This window comes from Drosophila obscura, unplaced genomic scaffold (assembly GCF_018151105.1).
Source record: "Drosophila obscura isolate BZ-5 IFL unplaced genomic scaffold, ASM1815110v1 contig_29, whole genome shotgun sequence".
Lineage (NCBI taxonomy): Eukaryota > Metazoa > Arthropoda > Insecta > Diptera > Drosophilidae > Drosophila > Drosophila obscura.
The window spans coordinates 112,768-125,095 of record NW_024542816.1 but is presented as its reverse complement, the minus strand read 5'-3'; the positions used below and the strand labels follow the sequence as shown (position 1 = coordinate 125,095).

General features: G+C 46.3%; 1 protein-coding gene across 4 annotated transcripts in view; it reads left to right on the top strand.

The window, feature by feature from the left end:
• Positions 1–1,220: 1,220 nt before the first annotated feature.
• Positions 1,221–12,328, top strand: part of LOC111082036 (optomotor-blind protein) — a 65,065-nt gene continuing 53,957 nt past the window's right edge. For all 4 annotated transcript variants that reach the window (XM_041594527.1, XM_041594526.1, XM_041594525.1 and 1 more), the window contains exon 1: positions 1,221–2,885. In XM_041594527.1, the coding sequence (XP_041450461.1) occupies positions 1,780–2,885 (1,106 nt within the window). In that variant the 5' untranslated portion in view covers positions 1,221–1,779. The remainder of the gene's footprint in view (positions 2,886–12,328) is intronic.

The following is a 12,328-nucleotide window of genomic DNA, read 5'->3' as shown; positions in this document are numbered from 1 at the left end:
AACGTTTGCGCCGTTGCTCCCGCTGGTTGGTTTGCCTTTGCCCCGTCCTTCCACCCAGTCCATCCTCCTCCCCCTCACCCAACCAACCACCCAACACACAACACACAACGATGATCATCATACAGCTGCTGTTGTTTGTCACATTCACACACATACACACACACACACACACACACACTGGCTGAGGCAAGCAAAAGCGTCAACGCAACACTTTTGGTTGAGTTTTTGGTTTTCTTATTGGAACAGCAGCAGCCGGCCGACGCTACGGCCGCAGTCAGCGTCTCAGTCCAAGTCCAAGTCTCAGCCTCTGACTCTGCCCTGCTCTCTCATACACGAACGAGCCGAACCCAGCCGCCACCACACCAGTGCCTCTCACTCACTCACTCACACGCACACACGCCCGTCCGTCCGTCCGTCCAGAAAGCCGAAGCGAGAAACTCAACACAGACCAGTTCTCGCTCTCTCTCTCTCTCTCACACTCAGCATATTGTGTGTGTGTGTGTCGTGTGTATATGGCCATCTCGCTTGCGCTCGCCCGCCACTCGTTGGCTGCCCGAAACAGCAGCAGCAGCAGAAGCAGAGCACCGCGCTGAGTCGCTCTTCGGGGGTTGCGCTGCCCGTCTGAGTGTGTGTTTTACAGTTTGGAAGCGACCGGCGAGTAGTTCGTATCGGCATAGTAGCATCAGAGCGCCGTCGCCCCGTTTTTCATTGTCGTCGTCGTCGTTCTCGTCGTGATCTCAGCGTCCGTGTAGCGCCAGCGCCAAGCGTCCAGCGTTCCCAAATCGTCTCTCGTTGTTGTCCCGCTTTTGGGGACGTTTGCCATCCACAAATTTTTTGTTGTTCATTTTTTTTGGGTTGCACTTTGTTTCAAAAACAGAAGAGAACAAAGCAGAAGAGTAAGAAAGAGCAGTGGAGCGGTGTGGAGAGGAGAAAGAATTGTAGTTTCAACAATCCATACGACCAGAAGCAGCAGCAAAAACAAACAACAAAAAACAACGCGTCGCGGCTGACGTTTTGCCGCCGCCAAAACAGCAAAAAAGAAAAAACGCAAAAATCTCTGGCAAATTAAAAAAAGCTAACCAAAATGCACACAAAAACAAAAGCAACAACTAAAAACCATATTCCTTTTTTTTAGCAAGTGAAAAACCAATAAATAAAAAACAACCCAAGAAAAACCCCAAAAAAGGAAGTGAATAACAAAAAACAGCGACAAGGGAAAAAGTAAACAAAAGAGCAACTGAAAAACAAAAATTCAAAAATTAAAAAGAAAACACAAAACAAAAATTGAAGATAAAAAACGAGAGTGCAGAACAAGGATTAAATTAAATGGTGTGCGGTGTACATATATTGATGTGAGTGACTGTGTGTGTTTAAGCAAAACCGAATCAAAAAAGTACCTGTCGAACCAACAACAACAGCAACAACATAAACAACAAACAAGAGAAACAGAGCAACAATTGCAACACCAAGAATAACAAAAACAAGAGAAAAGAATACTGATCCTCAAGAGAAGAAGAAGAAGAAAGAATTCCCCAAAAACAGCGCTAGAGCAAACACGAAGGCTAGATACAGAAGACAGCTTTAAGCTTCGCCGCTGGAAGAGAGCAGGAGAACAAACAGACAGTAAGAAATCAGTGGGATCAAAACAGACAAGGGAGGAGAGCAGAAGGAGGATCTCTTGCAGTAGAAGGAAGAAACGCTTCCACATAGAGAGCGGATAGAGTGGATGAGAGGAGGACATTTCTGCATGACGCACATGGTTCCAGTAATTGTAATGTAATGAGATACGACGTCCAGGAGCTGCTACTTCATCAGTCTGCTGAGGATCCATTCGCCAGGTTCGCAAATGGGATGGCATATCATCCATTTCTGCAGCTAACGCAAAGACCCACTGACTTCAGCGTATCCTCGCTGTTGACGGCGGGTAGCAACAACAACAACAACAACAACTCGAACAACAGCAACAACCCGAACAACAACAGCAACAACCCGAACAACAACAACAACAACAGCATTGTTGCAGCAGCGGCGGCAGCAGCAGCAGCAGCGGCAGCAGCACATCTCAGCAGCAGCTCCCCCGGTGGGGCAGGTGGTGCAGGTGCCGGTGCAGGCGGTGCGGGTGCGTCTGCAGGTGGCGGTGCTGCCAGCTATCACGGCAGCTCCCCATCGCAGCTTTCGCCGCAGAGCAACCACAGCAACAACAACAACAACAACAACAATCATAGCCAGCAGAACAACAACAACAACAACAACAACAGCCACAGCAAGGGACACTTGACCACCGAAGAGCCACGATCCCCAACGTCCACATCCACGCCACCACCGCAACAGCAGCAGCAGCAGCAGCAGCCACCGCCGCACCCTCCACACCCACACCATCCGTCAGTGACAGTGCCACATCCCGCCCATCATTCACCCAGCGTGGGCGCCACGGGAGCCAATCCCCATCCAGGGCCAGCGGCAGGAGCTGCGCCGGCCTCGGGCCATCACCATCCGCCGCCGCCGCAACAGCAGCATTTGCCACCGCAACAGCAGCAGCCGCATCCACCGCCGCCGTACTTTCCCGCCGCCGCTTTGGCCGCTCTGGCCGGTAGCCCAGCCGGCCCACATCCAGGGCTGTATACCGCCGGCGGGCTGCGCTTTCCGCCGCATCCCGCCCACCCGCACGCCCACCATCCGCTGGGCACCGCCTACACGACGGCCGAGGACGTGGTCCTGGCATCGGCCGTGGCCCATCAGCTCCATCCAGCAATGCGACCGCTGCGCGCCCTCCAACCCGAGGACGATGGCGTCGTCGATGATCCCAAGGTGACGCTCGAGGGGAAGGATCTGTGGGAGAAGTTCCACAAGCTGGGCACGGAGATGGTCATCACCAAGAGCGGCAGGTGAGTGTTAATCTGTTCTGTTAGCCCTACCCCGACCACGACCCCGACCCAAGGTCACCCCCCGGTCTCCGTCTCAGTCTCCAATCTCTGTCTGTGCCCCCTCTGGGGGCAGCACCATCATCATCCGCCCTTGCCACTTGAGCACGTGTGACGACGTCTCAAGCTCCCAGGAAAAGTAGGTGAACGAATGCGGAGAGATGCTTCATCCTCCTGCCTCCGAGGCGGGAGCATCTCTTGAGAGGATGATGATGATGATGATGTCGTCGTGCCTGACATTCAAGCTGCGTTGGCGCGTGAAAATGCGTTTTGAGCTTCACACCTACTTGAGAAAGTGTTCAGACAAGGACACAGACACAGATACAGACCCATACTCATGCTCATAGCTAAACCCAAGCCCGTAGCAGCGGATAAAGAGACGTACGGACGGACGAGTGTCAAGTGAGTGCCGAGTAAACGCCATGGAGATACAATGATAGTGTCCAAATACACACAGGGGAACATTTATGCAGAAATAAAAATAGAAAAAAAATTAGAAGAGAATTAGAAGTACTTTTTGGACACTGAATGAATTTTGGAAGAACACAAGAAGCTGTGCCGAAATTCCAGTCAAAGATTATGGAAGATTAGACAGACACATTTACCAATGAAAGGTAATATTTTCCTTTAGAAAGGAAGCTCAAGTACCGATTGTATGTCAGTTTAATGTTTCATACAAAATAATTAATATTAAATATTTTAATAAAAAAAAACCGTTTGGAAAATTATTATACTCCATTGATGGAAATCCACCTGATGGAATTCTCCCTTGAATGCACTCATTCATTCGGCCCAATGATTGATGATGATTCATCGCTGCCCCACGCTGCCTTAACTCCTTCTTCCTTCATTGTGTGGCATGTAATTCGAGGGCCTGCCTGCCACACGCTCTGCAATCGCCTGCATTCACACCCGCACACCCGAACACTCGCACTCACGAGTGTGTGATTCATTCGCCTCGAACCAAATTCAATTAGCTTCTGCTGCGTCTCTCTGTGGCTGCTGCTGCTGCTTTTTAAGCTACAAATTGCTTGACGCCTCGGCTAAGCTTCCTCCGCCGATGCTTTGCCTCCTTCTGCTGCTTTCCGCCCATTTTCATGGACATCCAAGGTGCTTCCAAGGGGTGGGCGTGGCATTCGACTTTGCCACAAAGCAACGAAAAACAACAACCACAAATAAAATAGAACGAAGAAATGGAAAAGCCTCTTTCGAGTGTAAGTCGCAATGAAAAATACTCTGGGAAAACGCATGGGAGAAATGTCTGTAGGTATGTTAATTGAATTTGAATGAGCATTGAGAGATTACTTAAGCTCTACTATAATTAAAATTCAAAAAAAATTAAAATTCAATTCGTCTAAAAAATTACTCAAAATTTGTCGGGGATTTTCGGATGGAAGAGAGATAAATATGCCCCAAATTGCATTCTGTTATAAATTCCGAAGAAACAGAATATTTATATGTATCTCAAGCCATTGCATTTAGTTTTTTAGTATAGTGTTTGCATCCATTAAAATATCTGAAAAAATACTCTAGTGATTATGCGTAGCATTTTCAAAGCTTTGCTGCTAAACCACACTGGGATAAAGAAAGAGGAATCAAGCGAGTCAGGATTATGGCTATAAAAATAATTTGATTGCCAGATAAGAATCCAGATCAGCCCCACACCTACAGGGTATCCAGAAATACACAAACAAATTATTTGCAAATAGTTTTTAGTGTGCGGAAAAGTTTGTGGGGAGGGGCCGTGTGGGCGATGTCTGGCCAGGTGTCTGGGCCATAACCACGCCCCTACCGTACTAAATACATGTACATATATGTATATATACATATGTATTTTGGATGGATATATAATATATGTGTGTGTGTAGTTTCAGTTGTTGTTGTTGTTGTTCGCACTTGGAAAGCGGAGAAAAATTAACAGAAAGCGAACAAGAAAAATGAAAACCACAAAAAGTTGATGAAAATTATGGGATGCATATAGAAAATCCTTAAGCTCATTAGCAGTTTGGAGACTTGAAGTGTGAAACTAAACCAAGTGGCCATCCATGAGCATAAACCACTCCAACAGCAACCCAAAAGTGGGGGCTGGGCTGCCTCCGCCTCCGCCTGCACCTCCGCCTGCACCTCCGCTTGCGCCTACTCCTTGGTAGGGAAGGGTTCCATGACCCGCCGCTGGGCCTGTGGCTCTCTTTTTTATACCCGTACTCGAAGAGTTAAGGGGTATATTGTATTTGTGGTAAAAGTGGATGTTTGCAGCGCAGAGAAGGAAATGTTTTCGAACCCATAAAGTATATATATTCTTTTATATATCCATGTCTGTCTGTCCGTCCGCCTTGTTGAGCGCCTAGATCTCAGAGACTTTAAGAGCTAGAGCAACCAAACTTTGACAGATTTAGAAAAAAAATGTAAAATATAAAAATTTTAAATCATAAGCTCACATATTTATATACAGACTGAGTACGGATACAAGAGTAGAGTCGCGTCCCCAGAAGCGACTCACGTTCGTTCTAGTTTTTTTTTGTTTTTGCTGTTTTCGTGGCTATGGGAGGGATGGCTGGCTACTGCGTTCTACTACCAAGTATCGTTCTATCCAAAGTGTGGCATGCAATTGTTGTGGCGGCGTGGGGCACGGGGCATGAGGCATGGTGGGCTTGGGGGGGTGTGTGGCTCCGGCAAAAGTTTTTAAGTACTTGGACCTCGTCAGCCACTCACACAAACACTCACCACACTCATGGGACTCGCACTCGTACTATTCACACATGTGTGTTTGCAAGTTGCAACTTTTTTGCACGCCACACATTGCTGCTGTTGCATGCCACCAGCGCCAGTAGGAGACGTGCGAAAACAGCAACAACAAAACGGAATTATTGTTGCCGCTATTTTGCTGTTGCTGCTGTTGTTGCCCCCATCATCATCATCATCATCAATGTCAAAATTGTTGTTTTTCCTGAGCCGCGCTTCCCCTGCGGCCACCACCCCCAGCTACTACCAACCATCAGCCCCCCCCCCCTCGCTCTCGCTCTCAGTCCCTGCTTCTCTGAGTGCCACTTGAATGTTTTGTGAGTGGATTTGCATTGATTCGCTTCGTTTCAATCGCAGCCTATTTTGTGTGTTTTTTCAATGGTTAAAAATTGTTTGAATAGTAGTCATATTCACTTAGTTATTCGTTATTGTTTGGCGATTCATTTGCTTGCGTTCACTCGTTAAGTGGCATAGTCATCCGATTTGGATTTGGAATGCTTTCTGCTGCATTATGAGTGCTGCTCAAAAATGGAATCATTTTGTTATTTTGATTAAATTTGCGTTTGAAATTCTAAATTTAAATTTTACTTAACGCTCCCTCGTTCTTTACCCATTCTCTTTCTTTCCACTTTCTACCCAGATCTCTCTGATTCTCTGGGCTGTTCTTCATCGGGGAAAACTTTCCTCCTACATCTGGTCTAGGGCCCCTCCCTCCTCTATATGCTAGTTTCTGCGCTTCTGTCTCTGTCAATTAAATCGCTCGAACGAATTGCGTGAAATCTTTGTGCCGCCGTCCTCTCTCTCTCTCCCCCTCTCTCTCTCTGACTTTATTAATTAATTGAAATTGCTGTCTAAACGCAAATAAATAAAAACCTTTGCCCCTCCAGCCCCCTGTACATCACCAGTCCCCCCAGCCACACTTTACGACACTTTCAAACGACACAAAAAATGGGGGGGAAAAAAAAATAAGAAATCATGAAAATAATTCTGAAATCTATACAAAAAAAATGCCAAAAATTATCAAGTGTTGACCTCAACAGAGGCCCAACCCAGGGAAGAGAGTGTAGCTAAAAACAGAGATAGGGAGAGAGACAGAGAGGGACAGTGCCTGTAGATGTTGGGGAGATGCCGACAGGAAGGAGGCGGCTGTTTTCTCGCTTTGATTTGCCAGAAATTTCAATGATTTTGAGACTAATTGAAAAAGCCAATTCATAGTCGCTGTGCCCCCAGGCCCAGGCCCTGTGCCAGCCCATGCCCTGCCCTCCCATAGGGGCGAGGGTACCACCCCTTTCCTTGCCTTTTCGTTTCCTTTTAATTGATGACAGACTTTTGGTCTCACATACGCGGTGCGGCAGGCGGCTGCATGCGATAATGTGACAGACAAAAATATTTAATGACACGGCAAAGGACACACACAGACAGACAAGAGGCAACCCTCCTCCAAGTTCCACCCTCCCCACCCTGGCTAGGGGTCAACCCCTGGGCAACCGCCTGTCAAAGTTCACTTGTTTAATTTTCATAAATAAAAATTTTTACCCCACGCTTTTTGGGTAAAAACTCAGCTGACGACAAAACGCAATCAAAGTGCACTGGCCCTGGGTGCCAGAGCCACCCTCTAACCCCTGGGTGCCACCCACAACCCCCCACCTGAAGGCCTCTCCTGACAGACGAAAAGTTAGGCTCAATTAAATGGGCGTGTCTGCCTCCCATTTTTAGTATTCTTTCACTTTTCCAAGCTGTTTGGGGAGAAGGGAAGGAACATTTTGCTACAGTCGACACAACCCTTGAGGGAACGTCTCCCTCCCAGTCCCAGTCCCAGTCCTATTCCTAGTCCTATTCCTCCATCATGGAAACGTTTTTCATAATTGTGTTAAAATTGTCGTCTTGTGAGCGGAAGGAAGGGGGTCGGGAAAAAGCACACACACACACACACACACAAAAAGGAGGGTTACGACAGAAAGAAAACTCTAGTCAGGAAAAAAAAAAGGTGAAAGATCATGATGGGAGGGTCGCGAGGTTGTGTTTAGTAAAATTATCGATGTGCTAAGTTGACAAATACGCAGAGGGCTAACTACCTGACCCCCCCACTAAATTACAAGTAATTTTCCATCAGGACACGGGACCGACCGCAGCTATCCCTTGGCATTTTCTCAGGCTCTAGCTCGTACCGCAAGCGTCGCATTTTTCCAAACGGTGGTTCCATCAGTTGATAATTTCGCAGCCCTGATGAAAAATGCATAATAATTGGGCATAGCCATGCATACACTCCACCCCCCACCGATTGTTGGAATCGGTGCTCCTCCTGGTTCCTGAAAAATGCATGAGTCGCTTGTGTAATTTTCGCGTAATTTGGTTTCAAATTGATTTCCCTACGCTTACGGAATAATAGATATGGGAGTCCATATAATATATACCGATGTGGCATATAATTCCGCTTGTGGCGGAATTTTTAAAAAATCAGTAAAGGACTTGCGTTATTTCTTCCTATTTTTTTTTACCATTTAGTATTTAATTGGAGAAATTATAGAATATTAAATGGTAAGGTAATTTTATGGCTTTCGGATTTAGTCAATTTTACATGAATATCTATAAACTGTCTGGGGAGAGTACCTGGAAAGAAATGCATATATCCCTTTCACATTGATTTCCCCCCCCAATGCGATCGATCATCGCGATGGAAAATCGCACAAGATGATGGCCGACAGACAACCCCTCTCGCTGATCCATGGTGCAACCCCTATTCGAGAGCCCTGAAATGGAACCTCTCGACTGGAGGAAACCCGTTCCAAGGGCGAAAACTACAATCCGCAACGCACCGCACCCACCACCCAAAAGCCAAACACCGAGAAACCCAGAAACCAAAACCCAAAACCGGAGACGCTGCTTAAATTACAATAAAAACGTCATAAAAAATTAACAAATTAAAAAGCAACCAGAGAGAGAGACAGAAAGAGACATAGAGATGGGGCATTTTATTATTATTATTTTTTTTTTTTGTGGCTTTTAATTTGAATTGCATTTACGCCCCCGCTAGGAATTAAATGGGAATTAATTTGGGGAACGCACCAAAAATCTAGTCGCGTCTTTGGTTTGGCTAATTAAGTGAATGCTTCCGTTGGTGTGCCTCATGGCTCATGCCTCCTGCCCCACGCAGCGGAAGTTGCAAGTTGAAGTCGGAGTTTTTGGCTCCTAACTTGGCTTAATGGTCGCCCCGAGTTTGGTTAGCGACCGCAACAAGCCGAAAATTGATGGCTCTCTCGCTGTGTGTGTTTGTGTGTGCCCCTTAAATTGGTAACAAAATGCCGCTAAATGGTTTTGGTCTAATCGAGAGAGAGAATTCCGCTGTTTACACGCTCCGCTTACCTAATGAGTACCATTTTTGGAGGGGTGTGGGCGATGATGGAAAAGGAAAAGGGTTCTACTGATAACCCTATGACAGAGTGATCCATCTTACATCTTACAGGTCTTAATATAGCTAATTGGCATAAAAGAATGCCACGGCACAGTGGAAATGGAATCCTAGGCGATCGCTCGCCACAATCTGAAGTGCGAAAGTCAATTTGACTATTTCATATTTAGTACGAAAAGAAATTCCAAAGTGACAATAAAGCGATTCTAAAGTTGGGATACAAACCTATCCGATTATCCATTTAATGACTAGATTTTGAGTAAGTAGATTTCAGTGGAAATAAAGAATTTCCTAAGTGATAACTGTACCAAGGTTTCCTAAAGTTTCAAACTTTCGCTTTCACCGTCGCAGAAGAATGGAATGATGAACCACGTGGAACGTGAAACTCTGTGAATTGGAACAGGAGAAGAACAGGAGGGCAACAGCAGGGCTTCAGCATGGTAATGGAATATTTAGCATTTAAAAATTGCATTTCACATGCGGACGAAAACCCCCGGCAGTTGGACAACATTTTTTGGCATTCTCTTCGCAATGCATAAAGCAAACAACCCAAAATATGACAACCGACAATCGACGACAACCCAAGAACAACAACGAAGAGAATGAGGATTGAATTGGGGATGGGGATGGGAATGGGGATCGGGGATGTCAATGATGACGTCCTTTATAATGAAGAACATGAGTTCAGAAGAACCCCAAAAAACAAAAACAAACGAGAAGGAACGTGAGTCGCTTCTGTGGACGCGACTCTACTTTTATACATACATTGTCATCTACGTCTACATCTACAATGTATATTCTCCATATTTCCATCTCTGTGTTGCAAACATTTACTTTTACCACAAATACCCAAATATACCCCTTAACTCTTCGAGTACGGGTATAAAAAGGAAGGAAAATAACGAAAAGCACGAACAGAAAAAGGAGATACAACACAACAACAACAAAAGCTGCACAAAGAATGGAGCAACAACAAAAACCAGGAGAATGCCAGAGAAAGAGAGGGAGAGAGAGAAAGAGAGAGAGTGATTGAGTGAGCAAGCAACTCTGAGAGGACGAAGACGGCGTCTTTTTGGCGCCAGAAAAATAACGACAATGCCTGACGAATGTGCGTGGTGGTGGGGTCTGTCGGAGGTTGGGTTGCCCGGTGGGGGAATGGGAGGAAGTCCCTCCATGTGTAAGTGTGTGTGTGTGTGTGTGTGTGCGACAGAGAACAATGCATGCAGGAGACATGTGTTTGGCATTGGCGCTCACCGAAAAAAAGCTCTCTCAGCGGCAGAGAAAGTGATGATCGGCCGGCAGGCAGGGCGTCAGACAAAGCGCAGAGTGAAGAGCAGAACTGAGGCGAACACCGAAGAGCGGACCTAAAAGAAATGTCAAAAACAATGAGAACGGTCGACTGGATTTGACAAACATTTCCTAGATGTACGCTGGCAGATCAAAGAGATGGCGACAACAGCAGCAGCACAGCCCCAGCCCCAGCAGCATCGCAGGGCCCGAGAGACGACAATCCATTGGCGCTCTCCCTGTCGCTCTTCCACTCCCAGCAAATTAGTCAAATTAGCACTCTCACTCACTCAATCTCTCTCACACACACACACATACACATAAACACACGGAATACGAATACGAAAAAAAAACGAAACCGAAAGTAGAGCTTGGATCCGTTCTGATCCGATCCGATCCGATCCGTGGCGGATACTCTATCCATCCTTTTTGTGTCTCTGCTGTTTTTTGTCGCCGTCTTTTGTCTCGTGGCATATTCACGCGTTCGAGGCGAACCCGGCTCGGGCTTTTAGCATTAGTTTACACTTGATTAGAACGCTAATTGGCCTCAAAAGGAGTTGGGGGAATGGATGCGGATGCGGTATGGTATGGTATGGTATGGATTTAGGTATGGGGCTACCCATTGAGCTGGGAAATTTTTCGGGGAAATGTCCGCTTGATTGGCGAAAAGTTGCGCGATTAGGAAATGATTAGGCTTTTGATCTATGCGATCTCTCTTTGCGGTAGATAGAGACAGTGGCTGAGAGAGAGAGATAGATGCAGAGGGAGACACAGTGCTGCAGGTACAATTAATTCTGGTAATTCTTATCTCTGGGCTCCCGGCACTCTTCTCAGCTTACAGTTTTGTAGTGACCTCTACGATCCAGGTGATCCGGAAGCATTTGTGGTTCTACAGTGAAGCTCTTTGCACTTTTGCTTCACTTTCTATGACCTGGTCACATGTTCTTCCCTCTTCACTGCAATTCCTTGGTCTCCTACTCGGTTTCTTCTTGTCTTCTATTCTGTTCTGTTCTGTTCTGTTCTTTTCTGCTGATACTTCCATCTTCTTTTGGGGCTGATTCTGCTTGGGCTTCTACCTTTGTTGTTGCTGGTGCTGGTGCTGCTGCTGCTGCCACTGACAGCAGAGCAGCGCGCACAGAAGACGCTTTATGAATTTTAAGTGGCAAAAATTGACGAGTTGCTTTGGTTTTATTTTGTTCTTTATTATTATTATTACCGTATGTCTGTGTTCGTGGCTCGTCTCTGTGTATACAGATATATTTATTTAATATTTTGTGGTTGGCTTCAAGCGAGAGGGAGAGTGTGAGTGTGTGGGGAAGGCGGGGGAGGGGATCTGGAAACAAAAATATTATACAAATTGTATGGGGCCATTTGGTGAGTTTTAACTGCTCTGCGTGTTCTGTTTGCCAGATTCCCGATGCGACAACAATCCGTACATAATTTTATGTGTGTACATATGTATGTATGTGTATATTTACGTATAGTTTATCTACGTTTTTGGTAACACACGAATTTATGTTACCACTTGGATTTTATGAATAAAAATTCCTCTTATTTCGGTTGCTTGCTGTGTGGCGGGGGAGTTCTGGGAAATAAAAATCAAATTTATGTAGCACCCACTGTGTCGCGCTGCCTCCGCCTCCGCCTCCGTCTCTGTTTCTACCTCTCTGAGAGAGAAATTAACACGAAGTCAAGAGGCAATTACGCACGCACACACATCTCAGGCCAGTGGGAGTGAGAGAGGAGCGGGGGTGAGCGAGTGAGCGAGAGCATAGGTGTCAATGACGTGCGCTATCAGTTTTCATTCATGACTAAGCCTCTCGCCCCTCCCGCTGCCCAACAGCCGCCATACACCCCAGCAGCAGCATGTTCTGTTTTATTTTTTGCAATTCCCTTTTTTGCATGCGTTCTCTCCTGCTCTCCCAGCCTCTCTCCCACTCTGTGTGTGTGTGTGCAGTCAATTAACGGC